Consider the following 22,992-nt stretch of genomic DNA (forward strand, 5'->3'; position numbering starts at 1 on the left):
TGCCAAATACCAGTAACAATGATGAGTCTCATTCTCCTAACCCTGGAAGAGCTTTTAATATGGCACTTTTAAAAAAATCTCAGGGCTAGGACGAAGGAGACATTACTGGGACCTGCTCGAGGCAATCGACGAACCCCAGTTTTATCCCAGCACTGCATAAGATCCTCTGAGTACTGCCAGGAGTGATCCCTGAGCATGGAGTCAGGAGTAAGACCTGAACATCTCCAGATGTGGCCCAAAAATAAAAAGTCAGAAAGATAAATACTTGTTAAATGAACAGATAGTTTATAAATTTGCTCTTCCTACACTTGTGAGTAGGTCGATTAAATAAGCTGACTGCAGCGTCTATTTTCTGTGTGAACTGTGCAGAGGAGCAGATTGAAATGGGTTATACATCCAGACAATCAAATGTAATTTTTGTCTCGATTTTGTTTGAGCCGGTTTTAAAAATAAGTTCTAAGAGATGACATTCTTGATGGTCAGAATCTGACCACCCCTCTCCTCCAAAAACAACCTGACAAAAGTTCTTTCTTAACTCTTGAAGTATTTAAAAACTAGTTTATATCCAGAACTTTGAAAGAAAATTTCACGGAGTTCAGGACAAGAGGTTAGACTTGATGCACATTTTTGTGCACTTTATTGTACTTGGTTGTTGGCATTATAGTGCCGCACCATTTGTGTCTGAGGAATGAATGAGCTCTTTTCCTTCGGCTCTGTCTGAGGAACACTTACAGGTAGTAAGCAGAAAAACGAGAGGAAAAGTTCTGAAGAGCAAGCTGTCCCCGGGAGTCTGCAGTCCCAGAAGAGGGCAGCTCATGTGGCAAGAGCCCAGGTCAAATGCAAAAATCATCCAGAGGAAAGTCCTGATGAGCACTTTAACTTAAGATAGTGGAAGCAGAGCTCCTGGGTAGAAAACAGAAAAACTAGCATCCAAACTTTGGGCCTTGCAGCAGACCTGCTTTTCTTAGAGTTTGGTCAAGAAAGATTATCTGAGAGGGTCCTGGCAGTCCTGGAGAGTCTTTTAGCTCCCAAAATAAATGGGGTGTAGGGGATGGGGATGGGAGGATTTAGATCAGACACTGGGCCATATCCTTTTTATACTTTATTTCCCTACCCCATGCTAAGGCCACTTTATTTTATTAATTTATTTATTTTAGCTTCTTTAAAAAATTTTTTTAAAAATTTTTAATTGTGTCACTGTTAGATACAGAGTTTGGAAGCTATTCATGATTGGATTTCAGTGATACAATGTTCCAACACTCTAACAGTGTACATTTCTCACCACCAATACCCAGGTTTCTCTCCTACCACTCCTCCACCCCCCACCTCCATCCCCAGCCTGCCTCTATGGAAGGCACCCCCCCCTCTCTTTTCCCCCTCCCACTTTAAATTGGTAGTATGTGCAGTTCATAAGGAAGCTGAATCAACCTAGTAGTTAGTTACTACATCAACATAATTGGAAATTGAAACCTTACTGAAATCTCTCTGCTCCTTTCCTAGACCAGTTTTCCTTTGAACAGAAGGAAACGAAGACCTGACTTACCCTACATATGCAAAAGTTTTTAAAAAAGGAAGAGAAAAGAGAAGCAGGGAGAAAAGTTGCAAGGGCTAGAGCACCTGCTTTGTATGCAGAACCTGGCTTCAGTCCCTGGCGCTTCATGGTCTCTTGAGCACCACCGGGAATGATCCCTGAAATCTGAACAGGCAATAGCCCCCAAGCACTGCTGAGTGAGGCTCCAAAATCGGAAGAAAAGAAAAGCCTCCAGAAGCAAATATGCTTGTTTCTGTTAATTTTTTCAAAGAACGTTAGATTAAACAGCTATTTCCTTTACCCCTGGGTTGATCAGTTACGGGAATTTGGTTTGTTTGTATTTCAATAAAGAAATCCAAGTAAAATTGCTTGGGGGTGAGGGGAATTTCTCTTAAGTTACATAGTTCCAATTCTCTTTGCTGGAGCACTGAACCAGGGATTCCTGGAGAAATGATTAAATGAGTTCCTATATGTTGTCTGACAGTTTCTGCCATGTTAATCTCCTGATCTGAAGTGTTGCTGTGGTTTATAATGGCCATCAGATGGTGCTGCAGCTCTGCTGTCGGCCTTGAAGAAAAGGTTCTGGGTGGAAACACCTACTGCAGCTGTGAAGGGGTCGCAGAAGCCCTTCTGAAGGAGCTGTTGCTTTAGGACTTCGAACTGCTTTCCTTTTCGGAGGGAATATTTCAGGATTTCGGGAGGGTAGTCATGGCTGACATCAAGACAGGCAGACTGGTTCTCCCTGCTCTGTGGTCTGGACCGTTTAGGTTTACAACAGTTGTAATGGGGGAAATTTTCATAGAGCTCTTTCTGCGCAATTCAAAACTTTTGGTTTGTAGCAGTGCGTGCGCGTGCGTGTGCCGTGTGGGGGATCCCACTGTCATATAGTAAGTTTTTTTTTTTCGGGGGGGGGAGGTTATACTTCCTCAGCAGTGCTGGGAGTCCTACCTGGGATATACATGGCCCTGGTGCTTGGGAGGTTGTACAGTGCCAGCGATCAAATCTGAAACTCGTACCCAGCCCTTTGAAACATCTCCCTAGCCCTATCAGGGTGATTTTTTGTTTTTTGTTTTGTTTTCGTTTTTCTTTCGGATTTGGGGCCATAACTGACAATGATCAGAGGTTATTTCTGGCTCTGCACTCAGGAATTACTCCTGGCAGTGCTCAGGAGATCGTGCAAGACTACTGCTCCAGCTTCAGCAGGGTGATTTTTTTTTTTAATCTAGCTTCTTAGACTTAAAATTCAGACTTACTGCCCCACTGCAGTTTGGATAAAAACCATCTGGACTCATTTCAGCAACTTCTTCTTTTATTCCCAAATAGTAAATTTCACTACCTCTTTGTTCCAGCCCCTGGTCCCTGTTGAGTATAGTTGTGAATCCAGAACAGCAGGGATCTGGGCCAGAGCAGTAATAGAGTGGGTCAGGCATTTGCCTTGCATGTGACTGACCCGGGTTTGATCCCCAGCCTCCCATATGGTCCCCCAATCCCCACCCCACCCCCCAGGAGTAATCTCTGAGTACTGAGGCAGGACTGAGCCTGGAGCACCCACAGTGGGGAACCATCCGCTTTGACAGTGTGCTGACATCTGCCCCTGCTTTAGTTAGGAGTGACAGTGGTGTAATGAAAAGTCTTCCTCAGGAGTTCATGTTCAGGCTCTGCCACTTACGAGCTGTGGACACAAATTAATCATCATTCTTGTAAGAAGAAAAATTTCTTTACCTGTCAAATGTGAAGTAATAGTTTTGACCCATAATTCTGTGAGAATTGTATACCCTATAACCAGTAGAGTGCTTGGCCCATAACAAATGCAAAAAAAAACCCCTAAAAAGTCATGTGGTGGTGGTGGCAAGAACATGTGTAATCCCTGCCCAACATTTCTGTCACACACCGCCAGCAGAGACGCTGCTTCTCCTGTATTAGGGAGTGGTATCTTTTAACTAGCTTCTGTATGCTAGACCCCAGGCTGAGTTCCCCTGCCACTTCTCTTTTTAATTCATTGTTTGAGGTAACAGTGTAGATGTTTATGTGTTTTAGGGATTTCCCTTCTTATCATTGGCAGGCAGAATAAACAGATCTTTCTCTTGTTTTTGGCCAGCGGGAGAGGGGGCACTGTTAGAGGAGGAAAAGAAATGCACCAGGAGGCTAGACCTTTGTAACCTTTGGAGTATTTTATTTATTTGTTTCCTCAGTTCTCTTAAGACTTCACGCCCCCTTTAGACTCTAATTTAATTAAAATATTTTTATTGTTTCTGATCTGGAATTGTTGTGAAAAACATACCGTCATGCTTGATGTTTTCTTTTATCTTGATGCAACAGTTGAAAGCTGTCTTCTTTCAGAGTAGGGGCCATCATTGTGGCTTTCTTGTCCCCTCCCCTGGGTATTCTGCCCCTGGATATCTGGAGCTGGTTTGCGTTTCCTCCTTCCTCCTCCCCCCTCTGCGTTACCTTCTCCCCTGGTCTCTCCTCTTTCCCCTCCCTTTTCCATTTACTCTTACAGTCGGTCCCCCCACCCCCCACTTCTCCCCTCCCTAATCTTTCCCTCCCCTGGTTTCCAGCTCCTTTTTGCTTTCTGTTTGTGTTACTGAGGGCAGTGCTCCAATTACCTCATATTTGGAGAGAGGAAGCTGCAGCCAATCCGCTTTCTGTCTGCTTTTAGGTCAAGTGATTTCTGAACTGCAGTGAGATGCTTTGAATTTGTCTTGTTGCAGCTCTGAGCCTGTAAGATGGCTGTCTGAATCGCAGCGGCTGGAAGAGACAGAGAGGAGGGGAGGGAGGGAGGAAGAAAGAATTGGAGGGATTGCCGGCATAGTGCATGTTTTTGAATGTGCATCTAATCCGATGAAGCCACGGTTGGAATTTCTCTGGGCTCCCAGGACTGGCTTAGCTGCGTTTTTGCTGAGATTGGGAGAGGAAAGCGATGGGAAATTCATTGGGCTGTGTTAAGGAGCCAAAAGATTCCGTAGCTGTTCCTGAGAAGGCTCCCATATCTCCTAAGAAAAGGGTTCGGTTCAAAAGGAAGTGGCGGGGGAAGAAAGCCCCTACTCCAGAGGTTTCTAATGAGGAAGAGCCCTTGGAAGGAACCGGAGTCACTGAAGAGACTGAAACCCTAAGGAAGTTAACAGTGAGTCTCCGAAAGGAGGAAGGAGTGGGAGGGGCAGAGCATCCCCCCCCAGTCATTTCGCTGCCTGGAGCTTTGCCCCCCGACACAGGGGTGGGAGATCAAGGGATGATCGTGCAGGTGAGGGAGAGATTCCAAGGGGAGATCCAGACTGCTCACCTTTTGTTAAAGAATGAGTCATCAGTTGCTGGAGGGGTCTGGGATTCCTTGGAAGAGGGAATGACTGTCATCGCTCACCTGCTTGATAATCCAGCGGAAAGGAACTGTGAGAAGTCAGTGAGCCAACTGGTGGAATTTCCGAGGACAGCATCCTGCAGCAGCAGGGCTGTGCTGCTGCCTTTGCAGGGAGAGACTGCAGTGAAAAAAGGAAATACACAGCTTGGGTTTCGGAGCAGCACTTTCCCTAGGATGGACTTTCCCACCAAGACCGGAAATCAACTTTCAGAGGGCCGGAGTGTTGGGGTAGAAAACAAGGATATTTTAAGTACCCCTCAGACAGGTTCCTGGATTGCAGAATGTTCTGTTCCTTCATCACTACTGGACCAGTCGAGGAGCCATAGATGCCCAGAGCCTGCCCACGTGGGTCGAATGCCCACTCAGGGTCCCAGACTGATTGCTTCTCAGAGTGATCTGTCTGTCAGTGGTATGACTGTGAGCATTTTGCCCTCTTCCTCTGGCTATGGCAGTGACGGGCCACAGTTATGTGAAGTCCATCCTAAAGATAGAGAACCTGAAAAGACCTCCATCTCCATCTCAGAAGAGGATGGCACTCTCTCTTTGGAGGCAAGCCACACACCATCATGGGGCGTGGAGGAGGTAGGTGGGCATGTTGTAGGATAGCCAAACAGCTGTTGTGATTCCAGACTCGCACACTTGAGGTGAAGTATAGTGAACAGCGAGGATCTTGACTCTTCATCTCAGAGGCACCGGGGTCAGAGACTGCTGGCTAGGGAATCTATTTTAGGTCTGCCTCTGGGTGCTTGAAACCAAGTCTGTTGTCTCTGGAGATGCCCGCTGATTCTAGGTAACCTTGCAGCCTAATTGCTGGAGCTCTCTGATAGGGTGATCTTTCAAGGTGTGTGCCAGGTGATATTTACTCTCAGGAAGGTCTGTTGACCAGCTTCCTGGCAAAGAGGATGGTGGGGAGGTCTGGTTGAGTCCCTAAAATGAATGTGAAAGGGGTGAGGCAGCTCTCTTTGATGTGATTGCTGCTGTCCCCTGGAAACTGAGCTGATGCAATCCCACTCTGTGGGGACTGTACTAATGACGAGGTCCATTCATTATATGTGCTGGTGTAGAGGACTTCCTCCTTTGGTTCCTGATTCCACTTTCAGAGAAGAGGGGCAAGAAGTACCTGAGATTCCTTGAAGGGAGGTGGGGCTTTGGGCAGCTTAAAGGTTCTCAGCTAGAAAGTGTGTATGTGTGTGTGTGTGTGTGTGTGTGTGTGTGTGTGTGTGTTCTTGAGGAACTTGTTTATGGCTTTAGAAGTTTTTGATTGTGGGCTATTTATCAATGGTGGGGGTGAGGATGTTTTGAGTGTCTTTAGGGTTCAGGAGTAATTGAGAATTTAAGAGATCTGATCATTACTGGAAAAAGACCTGGTATATCTCTGAGTCTGGCATGTAGCTGTGTGATTGATTGTAGAGTCAGATGAAGTTATAGTTCACCTGGGACGAAATAACCTTTTACAGCAAGGAGGACTGGGGGTGCAGAGTTAATACAACAGGTAAGGCATTCACCTTACATACCCAGGTTCAATCTCTGGTACCCCATGTAGTCCTCCAAGTCCTACCACACCCTATCAGGAAAGATCCCTGAGTGCAAGGAGAAATAAACCCTGAGCACCATCAGGTGTGGCCTCCACCTCTCCCTGCCAATTCATCCCCTCCAACAAAAATAAAGAACAGTGACAAAACACCTTCATGGGCATGTCAGCCTCTGCAGTAGGAAAAGAAAAAAAAAAACCTTAGCATTCCAGAGCAGCAAGAGATGGAAGATGAGTAGGACATTTTCCTTGTGTAGATCATGGGCAGTTACAGCCTTGAACAGCCTAAGGTCTGTCAGCAGGGCTGGGGACCATCTCAATGTCCTGGTTATCACCAGTAGTTTAAGGCTGAAGTGGGACAAAATTTTTAAGTTGGTCTGTGCTTAAAACGTCCTTGTTGGGAATAAATTCTCCCCCATGATAAGACTATCTCAGCGTACTTTGTTTTAAAGTTTGAAGACTCAAGTGTGAAAGGAAAAAAAAAAATGACCATTGGAAAAATATTCATGAGACCAGGGTGATAACTCAAGAGGCAAGAGAAAATGTTTGGGGGAGCCCTGGGTTCAATTCCTGACATCACGTGGCCCTCTGGGCAACCCCAGGCACCACAAGATGAGGCCCTAAAACCAAACATCAAAACAAAAGAAATGCAAAAATACTCATTACCTTGTTGGATAAGGGTCCTCTGTGGACTTTTCCATATAGAGAGTATGTGTGTGTGTGTGTGTGTGTGCATGCGTATTGGGAAGGAAGACAGTGGTGCTGCTAGGGAGGGTGTGAGTGAGTTTCATTAGCTAGGAGGGAGTATCACAGTCAGAGACTTTCTGTCTCGTGCAGTGGAATGTAGAGTGATGGGAAACAAACTGACTGTCAAACTGGATGCTCCTTTGATTGATACTGCTGACATTAAAACTGAAGTTATGGAGACACCGTAGTGTTTTGGGTTATAGACTCATAACTGAAAAGTTTGTTGATAATTAAGGACTCTTGGTTGAAATCAGTTCTTGATAAAGGACCATGGCAGTCTCAGTGTGAACTGGATCATCTCCTCCACTGGGACAGCATGGGAAAGTTGTGAAAAACTCAGTGAGACATTCATTATACAGGGGGAAAACTTGTGGGTGAGCCCTTTGGACCATGATCTGTGCATGTGTCGTTAACAACAGAGGTATGCTTCCTTTTCTATTCAGTATGTGTGTTATGTGGCATTTTCTGGGCAGCCAGTTTCTTGAGCCTTTCAAAGCAGACATAACCACACTACTTAGCCATAAAGCACAGGCTGAAAAAATGAGAGAGAGAGAGAGAGAGAGAGAGAGAGAGATCACGAGCTTGTTCCGATCCCGCAGGTCTCCTGGACAGTGCAGACAGAGTCTCAGAGCTCCGGAGGACATGGGTCAGAAGAGCAGCTGACAGCTGCTGCTCATCACATACCAGCTCCTTCCTGAAAAGGACCAGGGCAGTTCAGCAGAGCTGACTATGTGCGGTGTATGGGTTTTAGTAGCAATTCTCCTCAGGATGAGGTTCATGTTCCACGGTGGTGGTGTTCATGATCTGGGACTCTCCTTTTGGTCAGTTCCATGAGAACGGGAATGGCAGTAGGCTGCAGCTACTTGGGCACAACTTTGGCAATGAGTGTTTGGTTTCTTTTTAGTTAGAAATAAAAACTGAATTTGATTCTTGGTGACTAAGGGGCTTAGGTAATTAAAAGATAGTCTGCTTTTCTGTTTACCGAGCAGAATTATATTTCCCTTGTCAGGAAATAGTTAATACAGAAGCAGGATGACAAGTCAGCTGACAAAAGTGGTTTTCAGAATGACAAGTAGATTGGGGAGCTGGGTAGGAGCTGGTTAACAGCAATTGTACTTTGATGTCAGACAAAGGCCTTCTCTGGCTCATTCCTTCTCTCTTAGCCTGACTCCCTACCCCCAGCTGCAATCAATAGCTATAATGCTATAATAATACCTGCCTGTTCAACAAGGAAAATTGTGAAAATCTCTTGCCCATTCTCTCTCTTTCTCTCTCTCTCTCTCTCTCTCTCTCTCTGTGTGTTAATGAAGTCTTTTGAATGAAGAATGTCTTTGCCACAAACCCTTGAAGTCCCTACAATTTTGGGTAGTCATATAACAATTGGGACTACGCATGATAAGAAAGATCTAAAAACATTGAAGTTTATTATTTTCTGGGCTCTGCCTTTTCAGTTTACAGGTCTCCCTTTCCCACATCTCCTTTTAAATTACAGGGATCACTTTACTAATATTGGCTTTGTATTGCAAGAAGAAAGTAAAATTAACCCAAGGATACCACTGGAGGAATATAGCAGTTAAGTTAGAGCTTTATTTTTACATAAAAAGGCTTTTTTCTCAAAGTATTTTACTGATGAAAAATACTACTAAAGAATCATTATTGTTTTGTAGATGTAACAGTGGAACAATATTTGTGTGGTTATATATTTAAAAAGAATTTTTTGTCTTGTAGAGATACATACTAAGGTGTTTATAGAGAAAATGATATGTGTGGGATTTGCTTCAAATAATAGGGGAGGGGTGAAGTGGGTGGAGTGTAGATCAAACAAGGTTAGCTTTGATTTGGTAATGGTTGAGACTGTCTTCTTTTAATCCTTTGGGATTTCGGGGGCCATGCCTGGAGGTGCTCAGGGACTACTTTGGACATTGCTCAGGGTACCGTGTTGTGGTTCTGGGGATCAAACCAGGGTCCATCTTATGCAAGGCAAACACCTTATCCTCGGTAATACCTCTCTGGCCTAACCATTTCTTTTAAAAATATACTTGAAAATTTCTTTTTCCTGTGAAAGGCTGAGAAGTAATAGTAAATGATTGGATACTGGAATATAACAATGCTGGAAATGAATTAATATCTGGGATGTATGAAATGGGGCATAGGTTGTGTAGGTCCTGGAGTTAAAGTTTGGAGCAAGTCTGACTGAGTTTGAACTTCAGCTTAGTTGTAATAAGTACTATGCCCAAAGCAAGCTACTTAACTTCTTTGTGACATAATTTCCTCATTTGTAAATTGAGGATAAGACCAGTGTGTGCTTTGTGGGGGCAGGGAGACAGCTCAAATAACTGAAGCACATGTTTTGCAGGCAGGAGTCTCAGGTTCAACCCCTGACAGCATCCCCCAGGTGACCCTGAGTACCCCCTGGTGTGGGTTTTCTCATCCCCCCCCCAAAAAAAAGTATTGTATACTTTAAAGGGGAGGTTGTGAGAATTATATGTGCCAAGTAGAGCACAATAAATGCTAGTTAGCAGTATTATTTAAAGATTTCTTGGAGAGGAGGAGTTTTGGGCGGAGAGGACCTGGGGGGCACACCTGCAGTACTAGGGCTTACTCCTGGCTCTGCACTCAGGGATCACTCCTGGTGGGACTTGAGGGACCATATGGGGTACCAAGGATCAATCCTGGATTGGCCATATGCAAGGCCAAACCCTATCCACTGTAGGGTTGCTCCAGCCCTATTTAAAGATTTCTTACCACCAAGATAAAGATAAATAAATACCTTTGTAGAAAAGTAGAGGAAATGTAGAAGTAATCATTTCAGAAAAAAAATGAAACTCACATGCCTCCTCCAGTTGAATCTTCCTTACTAGCAATCAAAGATATAAAAATAAAAACAATAATATACTACTTTACACACAGCAGATTAGCAGAAAATAAAATGTCAGAAAACACCAGTGTAGGTGATGATGTGTAGTGATAGAAAAACCTTCGTATCGTGTGGGTGGAGGTATAAATTGGTACATTATTTGGAGAGTAGTTTGACAGTATTTAGGAGAGCAGTAAAGAACAAAGTGTGTGTCACTTAGGATTTTTTTTTCCTAGTTATATTCCCTGGAGAGACTTCTAGTTCTCAAAATTTGGATATGGAAAGTAGCATCCCCTTTTCTTTACCTACCTCTGATGTTGGTAAAACACATAGCTGTCACTAGAGCCTTCTAACCAGGCATTTCCAATGAATTTAGTGAACTAATATACTACTACAGCATTTCCTCCCTCCCTCCATCCTTGCCTTCTCCCTCCCTTTTTTTTCTTCTCTTTTTTTTCTCTTTCTTTTCTTTCTTCTTCCTTTCTTCCTCTCCTGTCCAATGCTCAGGGAATCTGAGCAACAGGGTTCGTAGTTTAGTAGTAAGGGCTGAGGTTGGTGTGGTGTTTAGCAGTTACTTGGGCCACCCCCAGCAGTGCTTGTTGGGGTCTCCAGGGCTGCACCCGGCAGTGCTTGGAGGACCATGTAGTGCCAGGAATTTTTTTATTTGGGAGAGCAGTAGGGGAGGCACAGTCAGCAGTGCTCAGGGACTATTTCTGATAGCTCTGTGCTCAGGAGTGACCCTTGCCTGTGCTCAGGGGATAGAACTGAGGTTGACTCAAGTAGGTGCATACAAGGCAAATGTCTTACCTCTTGTGCCAGTGCTCTCTGGCCCCAGGTACCAGGGATTGAACCAGGTGGTTGCATGCAAGGCAAGTACCTTAACTCCTTCACTAGCTCTTCAGTTCCTTACCTTCTTCTTGAATCCAAGTTTTCAGTATTTGATGTCCTATTCACAGTGATAATGTCAGTGTCCTGAATGGTTCTCCAGTGATCTTAGTAGGAGATATGAGGAGACAGTAGAGGGAAGTGCCGAATGGGCTGGGAGTTGTGGGAAGAGAAGAGAAATGTTGGGTTTTATTACTTTTTGAGAAACTGATTGACAGGGTCCTCCTATCTACCTGCCTGCTTTGGTGGCTTGAAGTCAGGACATGAGAATCAAGTTAGCTATCTCCTCATTAAAGCTTCTCTCATTTCCTGAGTCTTACATAGGCTTACAAAGTTCAGAGTCCTCAGCTTCATATTTCAAACTCTTCATAATCTGTGTAATCTTCTTTCCTATATCAGTTTGCACTTAAAAGTATTTCTGTCTGAATAGGTCCATCCCTTATCATCCTTCTGTTACTTTTTCAACTTCCAATCTTTGCATCTACTTTCTATCATTTAGTTCTTTTATTTCTGTATTTTGACTTCCCAGGTAGTGCTCAGGGGACTCGGGAATCATATCCAGTGGTATTAAGCCTATCTCTTCATATCGTTCAAGGCTAAAGCCAGTGATATGATTCTGCTTGGGCCCAGCAAACCCCTCCTTTGGGGGTCAGGATTGGTATGGGGTGCCATGGAAAGTATTTGATACCTGTGCCTCCAAGGCTTGTCCCCTTTATCTTTGAATTATCACCCAACTTTCTGTAGTTTTCTTTGCATCTTTTTGTCAATTCTATAACATTTTGTTTTGTTTTGAGCCATATCCGAAGTGCTCGGGGCTTACTCCTTGCTCTACTCTCAGGAATTACTCCTGGCAGGCTCAGGGGAACATATGGGGTGCCACAGATCAAACCTTCAGTGGTCACATGCAAGGCAAGCACCCTACCTGTTGTACTATCACACTGGCCTTTCTATAACATTTATTACAGATGAATTTAAAGCATGTTTCGTTAAGAATGTTGTTGTATATGCTTGGAACCTGCTCAGCAGTGTTCAGGGTCTGAGGGGCCCTTCTAGATGATCCTTCTCCTGCAGTGTGGGCCAGATGATTCCATGCTTAGGAATGCAGCTCAGGCAGTGTATGTAGGATACCATCCAGCAGTATCTGCTGGGGTGATAGGGCATGTGGTGTCAGGGATTGCAGTCTGAGCCTCACCTGAGCAGGCATGCACTCTACCCCTTTTACTATCTTCCCAGTCTAAGAAATACCTTTTTATTAGTCTAGCCTATATTAATTTTTTATTTTGCTGAGATATTTCATTAACTCTTACTATTTACTATATTGCTATTTTTATTTTTTATTTTTTTGGGGTCGCACCCAGTGATGCACAGGGGTTACTCCTGGCTCTGCACTCAGGAATTACTCCTGGTGGTGCTCAGGGGACCATATGGGATGCTGGGAATCAAACCTGGGTAGGCCACATGCAAGGCAAATGCCTTACCTACTGGACTATCGCTCCAGCCCCTATTTGTTATATTATTGATGCTCTTTTAGAGCCTTGAATTATGTGTAACCCTTTTATATAATCTACCGTATTTGTCTAAATGTGAGATTTTTTTTCTTCCAGAAATGAGCCTTCAGAAAAGAGGAACTTTTTGTAATAGATACTTTTTTAAATCAAATTTTCCTTTTTTATTTAACTATTAGTGAAATCATTATAGTTAGTTGGTTAAAAAAAAAAGGGTATCTGCCAGGTCATAAGAGATCAGATTTTGTAAAGAACAACTGATGTAATTGGTTAAGCACAAACGAGAGACAAATTTAGTTGTTTGTTTGACGTATAACCTACATTGAAGTGTTGATTGTAAGTCTTAGTTGCATTAAATGTTATGCACAACAAGTAACACAACATGGACATCATAAGTGAGCTCTGGTAGAATGAATGAAAAAGTGAAAACCTAATCTAGTTTATACTCTGAATTCATGTGATGGGCATGAAGGTTCAGTGATAGCATGGATTCAGAAAAGTGCTGCTATATCTAAGATACCTTTAATAGAAATGTAGATGATGTTCTCTAGATAATTTACTTAAAAAGCGGACAGAGCAGTAGTAGTGGATATGGCACTTGCCTTGCACGTGGCTAACCTGGGCATCCCATATGGTCCCCCAAGCCAGGAGTGATCCCTGAATGCAGAGCCAGAAGTAAGTCCTGAACACAGCTGGGTTTGCCCTCCCTACTAACTCACTGTCACTGTCCTCCGATTGTTCATCAATTTGCTCGAGTGGGCCCAGTAACGTCTCCATTGTGAGACTTGTTACTGTGTTTGGCATATTGAATACGTCACGGGTAGCTTGCCAGGCTTTGTCGTGCAAGCGAGATACTCTTAGTAGCTTGCCGGGCTCTCCTAGAGGGGCGGAGGAATCGAACCTGGGCCGACCAGGTCGGCCGTGTGTAAGGCAAACGCCCTACCCTCTGTGCTATGGCTCCAGCCCCCCCGCCCCCCCCCAAAAAAAAAGGTTTTTTTGTGTTTTGTTTTGGGCCACACCTGGCCCCCTACATAGAGGTCTACTTGCAACTCTTTGCCCAGCAGTGCTCAGGGTACTATATAGTGCCAGGGATAGAAGAACCTAGGTGTCTTGTATGCAGAGCTTGTTCTCATCCCATTGAACTCTTCTCTCCAGCCCTTAAAAGTAGTTTTGTTTGGGACTGGAGAGATAGCACAGCAGGTATGGTGTTTGCGTTGCACACGGCCGACCTGGGTTCGATTCCCAGAATCCCATATGGTCCCCTGAACACTGCTAGGAGTAACTCCTGAGTGCAGAGCCAGGAGTAACCCCTGTGCATCGCCAGGTGTGAGCCAAAAAAAAGAAAAAGAAAAGTAGTTTTGTTAGGACCTGAGATAGTGCGAGGGTAATCCCTGGCACCCCAGGTGGTGGTCCCTTGAGTAACCTATATGGTCCCATCAGGATTGATCTGTGAGCTCAGAGCTAGGATTAAGCCCTGAGAACAGCCAGGGTCAATCTTCCCCCTGCCCCCGCTACCCCGCCCACCCCCACCCCACTGCCAGGTTTATTATCATTTTTGGAGGAGTGGAGGGAAAAGATTTGGACCATATCCAGTAGTGGTGCTCAGGGCTATTCCCAGTGGCGGTGATAGTGGTGGGCCTTATGGTACCAGGGATTGATCTGGAGCCTCTGGCATGCAAAGCATACACTCTGGTCCTTTGAGCTCTTTCCCCAGCTTTATTTTCTTTGTTCGTCTTGGGGCCACACCCAGCTGTGCTTAGGACTAAGTCCTTGTCTGTGCTCAGGAGTCACCCCTGGTGGTGCTGGGGGGAAACAATAGGCAGTGCTAGTGATCGAACTGGGGTTTGCCTTGTGCAAAGCAAGTGCCGTAATCCCTGTACTATCAGTTTCCTATTATCTTTATTTTTTTTAAAGTAACTATGGGTAGGTTTTCATTTTTGTTTTCCTCTTTCATCTGGCTAAGTTCTACTTAAATCTACTTACATCTCAAAACTCGTCACAGATTTTGGGGCTGGAGAGATAGCACAGCGGGTAGAGCTTGTGCCTTGCACGCAGCCGACCCGGGTTCGATTCCCAGCATCCCATATGGTCCCCTGAGCACTGCCAGGAGTAACTCCTGAGTGCAGAGCCATAAGTAACCCCTGTGCATCGCCGGGTGTGACCCAAAAGCCAAAAAAATAAATAAATAAAATAAATCACAGATTTTGCCTTAGAGACATTCCTTAGCATTACTTATTTGGATTACTTGCTTATCTATAGCATGATATTGTCCCTCTTCTCATAGATTGTCTTCCCTACAAGTTTGCAGGAGTTTGAGGCCCTGAGTTATGCTTTTATCTATGGATAATGTAATGATTGCTCAAGAAATAATAGAATCAGTAAATGCTGTTTTACCTTTTTTCTTTGTTCTTCGTGGTTGAGACAGATGAGATGTTCAACAAATGTCTAGTGAATCCTTAGGAAAATGTTTTAGTTTCTATATATGCTTTAGAGGAGGAATTAAGCCTTGAAAAATATTGGTTGTATTAGAATTTAGACAGGTAAAATTAATTTAAAAAATAAAAATCCTTTTATTTTAAAGAAATTTTAGACAGATATGCACCGCTGGGATGATATTGAGGCTGTCCTTCCTCTCCAAGTGACTTTTAAAAACCTAGAGGAGGGGAAAAGTTTCTAGATACTAATGCCAGACTTTTGCATTTAGGAGATTAAGGTAAAAGCTTCTTCCTAACTCAAAGGAGAGTCATGTGTGCATTATATGAAGAGATGGACAAAAGCCAAATTTAATTACTGAGATGGTTTGACAATAATCTCATTTTTCTCATCCAGTTAACAGTCTAAGGGCCTTAATCCAAACAGGGTATTTTTTCTTTCCCCGAGGGAATTAAGCATTTCCCGTTCTCATTATAACTGTGTGGAAAATAAGAAGTAAAGCTCTTCATGAAATTATTTTTGGTGCAGTATACAGAGACACTACATTGGCAGATAGAAAACCCCATCAGAGAGATTTATTATAACTGTACTAAGCATGCTGTATCAGTTAATTAACTCAGATTTTTCTTTTGGGTGAAGAACCTCAGTATTCTGATTTTATTTTGTTTAGCACAGCAGTAGGGCATTTGCCTTGCACGCACCAATATGACCGACCCGAGTTCGATTCCTCCGCCCCTCTCGGAGAGCCCGGCAAGCTCCTCGTGATGTATTCGATATGCCAAACACAGTAACAACAAAGTCTCCAATGGAGACGTTACTGGGCCCGCTCGAGCAAATCGACGAACAACGGGAGGGCCTTTACCTTACCTTTTTATGCACATTACACATGTGAAGTGGCTGTTTTGAGAATATTATGATGTGTCAATGGTAGCTATCCCTTGACATGAACAACTAGAAATGTTAAGGACATTGGAATTGAATTGTACTACTAGAGAGGATCAGTTTACACTGACTCACTGAATACATACTTGGATACCATGGTTCATAGTTGGGTGCTCATCTTTGCAACTCTGTAGGTCTTTTTTTTTTTTTCTCATTGTCCTTGTGGATGATTGTGTTTTAAGGGATTGACTCATATAGTGCACTCACTAACTAGAGACCCAAGTAAATTAATTACAGTTTGAATTGTAAGTGTCAAGTGGTAGTCTTTGAATCTGTCAGTGTATTTTGTTGCTTTAGGGTTTCTGTATGGGAGAAAAACAGTAACCTGAAGGCTGTCAGATGGACAAAGATTATCTTACTAGTTAGCATCATCAAAGTTTGCAAGCTGGTTTCTTCTCTAGATTTTTGAAAAAGTACCCGTCAAGGGGTTCAGAATCATGCAATTTGCTCATTAGGCCATCACTTCACCATCACAGTCTTAAAGAAAACACTATGAGGAACATCTCTCTATTGCCGTAATTTTTCTTCCATCACCTTAGTAGTGTTTGTTGATCTGGAGTTTTGTTTTTGGGAGGAGCAGTCAGTACTCAGGAGCCCCAGAGGCCTCTGCCATCAAACTCAGCCCAGTTGCATGAGTCTAAGGATTCATCAAAACATGACAAATACCACAACAAGCTGTGGAGCTTAAACTCTAACTAGGGATTGATTGATTATATATTATATAGTTGTTCAGTACTTGGGTGGTGTTTCTTAGGCTGACGTTGTGGTGCTTTGCCCTTCATGAAGCACTCGGGCTCCATTTCTAGTGCTAAGAGGGGAGTAGCCAGTGCTGGGAGTCAAAGTTGGGCCTCAAACAAACATGTAAGACTTACATTCTTTTTTTTTTTTTTTTTAAAAAAGACTTACACTCTAGCCCTTTGAGACGGTCTTCCTTTCCTTGCCCAGTTTGCAGTTTTAAAAAATATTTGGTAAAATATTCAAGTTTGAAGCCATGGGTTTTTCCCCCCCTGATTTTAAGCACTTTTGCTGATAACTTAACCTATTATGAGTTGAGTTTATAAATTTAGTTTTCAGAGGCTTGGAGCCACCATGTTGTAATTGGCCTTCACAATACTGCAACTGATGGAGACAACTGGAAAGCTGAGCCTTCCCTGTTCGGTATGCCCAGACCTACACATTGACCTGGGCATGCTCTTTCATTCCTACAGATAGGAACTACATGTCTCCCTGTGTAGTTATCTGTATTAGCATCAGTTTCCAATGTTATTATGACCCTATAAAAAAGTTATTGTTTTATTCTAGATGAGGGGAAGATGAGTAGAAAAGGTTTAAGTAATTTCTCTTAGGTCACAGTCCTAGTAAATACCTCTTATAAGGTGTCTATCTGATTTTGGCTTTCTGCATTTTTCTTATTTTGATTTTCAATTTTTTTCTTATTTTGATTTTTTTCTTAAAATTGATTTTTTTATGGCTTTCATTATACAAGTCTTGGCTGCTGATGGGATTACACGGCGCCAGAGGGCCAGTTGGTGGGTGTGACCCCCCGCCTACTGGAATTTGGAGGATCTGGGTGGAGGATTCTCGACTCCAATCCGAGTAGGCTTGGAGATCTCGGCCCCGGCAGCCGAAGACCTCCATGACCAGCCACCACCATGCTGAGACCTCTCTCCGCACACCTGAAGGTACCAGCAGAGGGACAAAGCCACGTAGGTTCTGGGGCCGAGATCTCCAAGCCTACTCGGATTGGAGTCGAGCATCCTCCACCCAGATCCTCCAAATTCCAGTAGGCGGGGGTCACACCCACCAACTGGCCCCCTGGCGCCATGTAATCCCATCAGCTGCCAAGACTCTGAGACTATAAAAACCAGCTCCTGGAGGAGAAGAGCGCAGTCTCTTATTATTTTATTATGACATCTCATTCCTACTTTGACAAACTGGCAGGCTACCGAATGTAGCCTGCCCACACGGCAGAGTCTGGCAAACTCCCCGTGGCACACCCAATATGCCAAATCCAGTAACAATGATGGGTCTCATTCTCCTAAAGAGCCTTGAATATAACCTCAGGGCCAGGATGAAGGAGACGTTACTGGGGCCTGCTCGAGGCAATCGACGAATAACAGGATGATCTGTGATCTGTGATTATACAAGTGAAGAATGCTCGTTGTTTAAAAGTTTATTTAAAAAAATTAATATATCTATATCCAAAGCCATTTTGGGGGAGGGGAAAACCATTGTCAATAGTACCCCAGACATGTTTGATCATACACACTGGTTTGAAAAATTTGAAAAGATGCTGTCTCAGTCTGTGGGTCTGTCTTTGCATCAAAAGAAGTTGTATCTGCCTCCACTAAGATTATGCAGGTCCTGGTCTGATCAGGGACAGTTATAAAGTCATAAAGCTTGAACTAAGGATAAGATTAGCAGGTCTAGTAAGCTGTGGAGAGAGAAGGGTTACTTCTTAGAACAAGTAGGGATGGCCTCATATGACAAACCTTGCTTCTGATATAGGTCTGGCATTAGGACAGGCTTTTCAAATAAAACAGTTCTTCAGATTTAGATTATCCGTAAATCTAGGTAATTTGCATTCTTTAAGTAGATTTCTCCTGAGAAAAAGGCTCTGGGGACCTGAATTAGTGCAGGCCCCTCTGTCCCCTGCCCCCACTACCTGCAAGAAGATAGTAGAAAAGGTCTGCTTTTTGTTTGTTTTGTTTTGTTGTTATTGTTGAAACCACACTTAGGACTTAAAGTGGTTCTGCTCTCAGGGATCACGCCTGGCAATATCTCTCTGGTTCCCTTTGTGATTTTTATGATAATTTTCTATTACGTGTGTGTGTGTGTGTGTGTGTGTAGATGTGTGCATACATTTTATTTTCTCTTTCCTTTTCTCCTCTTTTTTGGGGCGTGAGCTCCCAAGCGGTACTCAGGGTTCCTGGAGGTTCAATGCTAGGGCCTGAGAATGTGGTGCTCAGGGCCTGCAGGCTTAAACCCAGCAATGGTGGGAAAGCCATGTGGTGCTGGAGATCAGGCTGCTGGACTGTCTTTCTGGCCTCTTTCTTTCCCATTTACTGTTTGTTGTTGCATTGACACTTTGTGTGCCCGAGAGGAACCCACACTTTTAGTTGCAGAGCTGGCATATGAGGTCACTAGGGGTGAACAGCCCTCTTGGGTGTAGTGCTTGCTGGTGGTTGCTGTGGTATTCACACACATGCCTGCCAGGGGTTGCTCTCCTGAACAGAGTGCTCAGACATCTTCATTTGTGGTGCTCTGGACATCTCACACTGTTGTAATACTGCCTATGGCCAGTGTAGGCAGTTTACACTATTGAACTATCTGCAAGTCCCCTGAACATATATTTTAAGACTTTTTTATTTTGGGCATCTCCCATGCAGTCCTGGGGACATTTCCATGCCAGGCATGTGCTCTAGTACTTTGAGCTGTCTCCCAAGATCTATCTTATTTTATTTATTTATTTATTTATTTTTTGACTGCACCCAAGGTGCTCAGGGCTTACTCCTGACTCTGGGCTCAGGGATCACTCCTGGTGGTGCTCAGTGATAAGTTGATAAAATATGTGGTGCTGGGGATTTAGACCTGGATTGGCTAAGTGCAAGTTCAGCACCCTACTCACTGTACTCTCTCTCCAACCTTCCCAGACCTTTAATAAAAATTAAAGATTTTTTTTTTTCTTTTTGGGTCATACCCAGCAATACACAGGCTCTGCACTCGGGAATTACTCCTGGCAGTGCTTGGGGGACCATGTGGGATGCTGGGAATCAAACCTGGGTCTGCTGCATGCAAGGCAAACGCCCTACCTGCTGTGCTATCTCTTCAGCCCTGTTATTTATTTTTATGACACTGCCGCCTCCTCATATTAAGATTTTTCTTTACCATTTTTATTGAGATACCTTCATAATGATTTACAATACTATACTTTTCATGCATTTGTAGTTCCAGTACCACATCCATCACTGTGTTGCCTTCTTCCCTCCACCAGTGTCCCTTTCCCATCAACACCCCTTCCCATTCCCACCCCCAGCTTCCTCCAGTAAGCTCTGTTCTGCAGACAGAATCTCCACTTCTGATGCCTTAGCCATTTATTATTCCCTTATGTTTTTTTCTATCTTCACATGAGAAAGAGCTTGCTTTGATTGTGGAGCTGGTGATACGTACACATATAGGTGAAGAAAGCTAAACTCTTGAAATTCCATAAAATTATAAGTCAGTGATAATAAAATTTTTTTCAAAAACTTTTTTGTATAGGTATAAACACTTAAAAGTTAAAAGTATGAATAATTCTATGCTAATTTATATGAAATAGATAAATTGTTTTTAGTTTGCTGCTTTTAGACCTCCTAGTTTGTTTTTTATTTCACCTACCATGCTCTTCATTTATGACATTTCTGAATGTAGTTTCTTTTAAATTTCTGCTCTTATATGGATTTTCTTTTTCTTTCTTTCTTTTCTTTTCTTTTCTTTTTTGGTCACACCTGGTGATGCACAGAGGTTACTTCTGGCTCATGCACTCAGGGATTACTCCTGGCAGTGCTTGGGGGGAACATATGGGATTCTGGAAATCAAATTTGGGTTGGCCACATGCAAGGCAAACACCCCGCCCGCTGTTCCAGCCCCAATAATGTATTTTCTTGTGCTTTGCTAACTTGTTTCTCCATTGTTTCTTGGAGCTCATTAAACTTTCTCACCTATCTCATTTCACAGAGTTAGTACTGAGAGGGTTTCTGCTTGACTTGCCCATTGTTTGTGCCGTGCTCTGTGGGCGACTCTTTGTAGTTTACTCCACTGGGAGTCTCTGAGGAGTTAGGCTCTACTGCTCTTTTCCTTTCATGCTAGTCCTCTTTTCATGCTAGTCCTTGTTTAGCAAGGATAAATTCTTGGTTCAGGTTACACGCAACAGTCAGTAGAGTTGAGGTTTGGAGTATGGATATGGGACTGGATGGTTGACTAAACTTGCAGAATGCCTTAAGAGGAGGAGGTGGGCCTGCTGAGATGGTAGATGTCAGACAAGCTGTTGAGACCCAGGCAGAAGGGAGGGGAATCCTCATTTTAAGATTTTGTATTTGAAACTGCCTTCTGTGCGGAAGTTGTGTCATTTGTACTCTGTTGGTGGCAGTGTATGAGACTATCAGTTTTAAATAGTCTCTTCAGTACTGAAAAGTATTATTTAAAATAAAAACTCTCAGAGGCTGCGGAGATAGTACCAGTGGGTAGGGTGTTTGCCTTGCACATGGCTGGCCTGGATTTGATCCCTGGCATTCTATATTATTCCCCAAACGCTGTCAGGAATAATTCCTAAGCACAGAGCTGGGAGTAAAACCTGAGTGTGGTCCGGAAACCAAAAACTAAATAAAAGCTCTCCTTGGTGCCTGGGAGGGTGGCTTAAAGGGCTAGTGGGCACACTACATCCCAGGGAGGCCTGGAATTCAAACCCATGCATCACATGGTTCCTTTGAATACCACAGGAATGATCCCCCTCTCCCCCCCACCCCCCACAAGCAACTCATCTAGAGTTGCCCCTGAGCACTGCAAGGTCTCGCAAACAAAAATGGAGGCTGGAGAGATAGCACAGTGGGTAGGGCGTTTGCCTTGCACGTGGCCGATCCGGGTTCAATTCCCAGCATCCCATATGGTCCCCTGAGCACTGCCAGGAGTAACTCTGAGTGCAGAGCCAGGAGTAACCCCTGTGCATCGCCAGGTATGACCAAAAAAACAAAACAAAACAAAAAGGGTAAAAAAAAAAAGAAGTTAAGGTGCTTGCCTTGCAAGTTGCTCACCCAGGTTTGATCCCCAACAACACATCTGGTTCTCTCCCCTGTCCTCATTCCCCTCACTACCCACCCCCTCCCCCAGCAGTAGTAACTTCTGAGCACAGCCAGGATTTACCCAAAACCAAGAACCACCCCTGCCCCTAAAAAAAGTCTTCCTAATTTGATAGATGAAAAATGAATTCAAAGCATTTTATTTTGCATTTCTCTAACCACTAAAGAGCATTCCAGTTGATCTGAGGTACTTTCAACATAGGATCTCCCTCTCAGTCTAAAGGCATAAGGTACCAGGAAGTTTTCTAAAGGCTTTGTCTTGTTGGTGTTAAATTGTCACATGTCTATCTTTTGGCAGATCTCTGACATCTACATTAGTGGAGAGTCAGGGGATATGTCAGCCAAGGAGAAGCTGCTCCTGTGGACCCAGAAGGTGACAGCTGGCTACACTGGAGTGAAGTGCACCAACTTCTCCTCTTGCTGGAGTGATGGAAAGATGTTCAATGCACTTATTCATCGATACAGGTAGATACTGTGGTATTACAATGTGCCTGGAGGTGCTTCTTGTCAGCTCCTGCTTGAAATTATTTATAATGCTACTTTCTTTCTTAACCAAGGCTCTGAGTCATTATAGTCATTTAAAAAGTATATGTAATATACCTATCTCTGGACCAGAGAGATAGTAAGGTGCCTGCCTTTCAGGAGACTGATCCTGGTTCAGTGGTGTCCCTGACACCACCAGGAGTAATCCCTGAGCGCAGAACCACGAGTAAGCCCCAAGGACTGAGTGAATTTGGCCCAAAAACAAATTTAAAAAGGTATATGTGCCGAACTCCAACTATTCTAGGCTCAGGCACAAATGCAGTGCATTCTTTTTTTTCTTGGAAAGTTTTTATTAGGCACTCAACAGATAAATACGCTGCAGTGGAGTGTCAAATGAAGGAGAATGACAGTTGTGCTCTTTTGGACAGAATGGTTGCAATGACCTCTCAGAACAGGATTCTGGAGCAGAACTACAGGGGAATAAGCCACATAGACCTCTTGGGTCAGAGTGTTTCAGCTGGAGAAGGTTACAAATAACTAAGGCCTGAAGTGGGTTTTTGCTTTGAGTGGTTGAGGAAATAGCAACTAGAAGCTAACTCTAGAGTGAGATGAGTGAGGAAGATAGAAATTTTAAATGATAAAAATCAAATGTATTACCTACTTGGTGGTTGTATAGGTGCTCCAGCTTTTACTCTGTACTAGTTTGTGATAGTTTTCCCATGAAATTTAGCAAAACCTATTTTTTAAGTTTAGGATTGGAGAGCTCTGGACTCCTGGTGTGTAATTAAAAATGGAATTTGTGCCCTTATAAGCCTCCTGCTTCGAGCTCATTCTCATTCAGTATTTCTCTATTCTCTGTACTTTCGAGATTTTCTGTGTGACTTGAGTT

The 22,992-nt window shown here is 43.6% G+C and overlaps 1 protein-coding gene across 23 annotated transcripts in view; it reads left to right on the forward strand.

Annotated features, from left to right (window-relative positions):
- Positions 1–22,992, forward strand: part of MACF1 (microtubule actin crosslinking factor 1) — a 403,924-nt gene that overhangs the window by 177,978 nt on the left and 202,954 nt on the right. For 14 of the 23 annotated variants that reach the window (XM_056123700.1, XM_056123697.1, XM_056123710.1 and 11 more), the window contains one exon: positions 21,919–22,085. In XM_056123700.1, the coding sequence (XP_055979675.1) occupies positions 21,919–22,085 (167 nt within the window). Of the gene's footprint in view, positions 1–4,370; positions 5,469–21,918; positions 22,086–22,992 lie in introns of those variants that run through there. The other 9 variants (XM_056123689.1, XM_056123692.1, XM_056123688.1 and 6 more) reach the window with 6 other exon arrangements.

Source organism: Sorex fumeus, unplaced genomic scaffold (assembly GCF_029834395.1).
Source record: "Sorex fumeus unplaced genomic scaffold, SorFum_2.1 ptg000047l, whole genome shotgun sequence".
NCBI lineage: Eukaryota > Metazoa > Chordata > Mammalia > Eulipotyphla > Soricidae > Sorex > Sorex fumeus.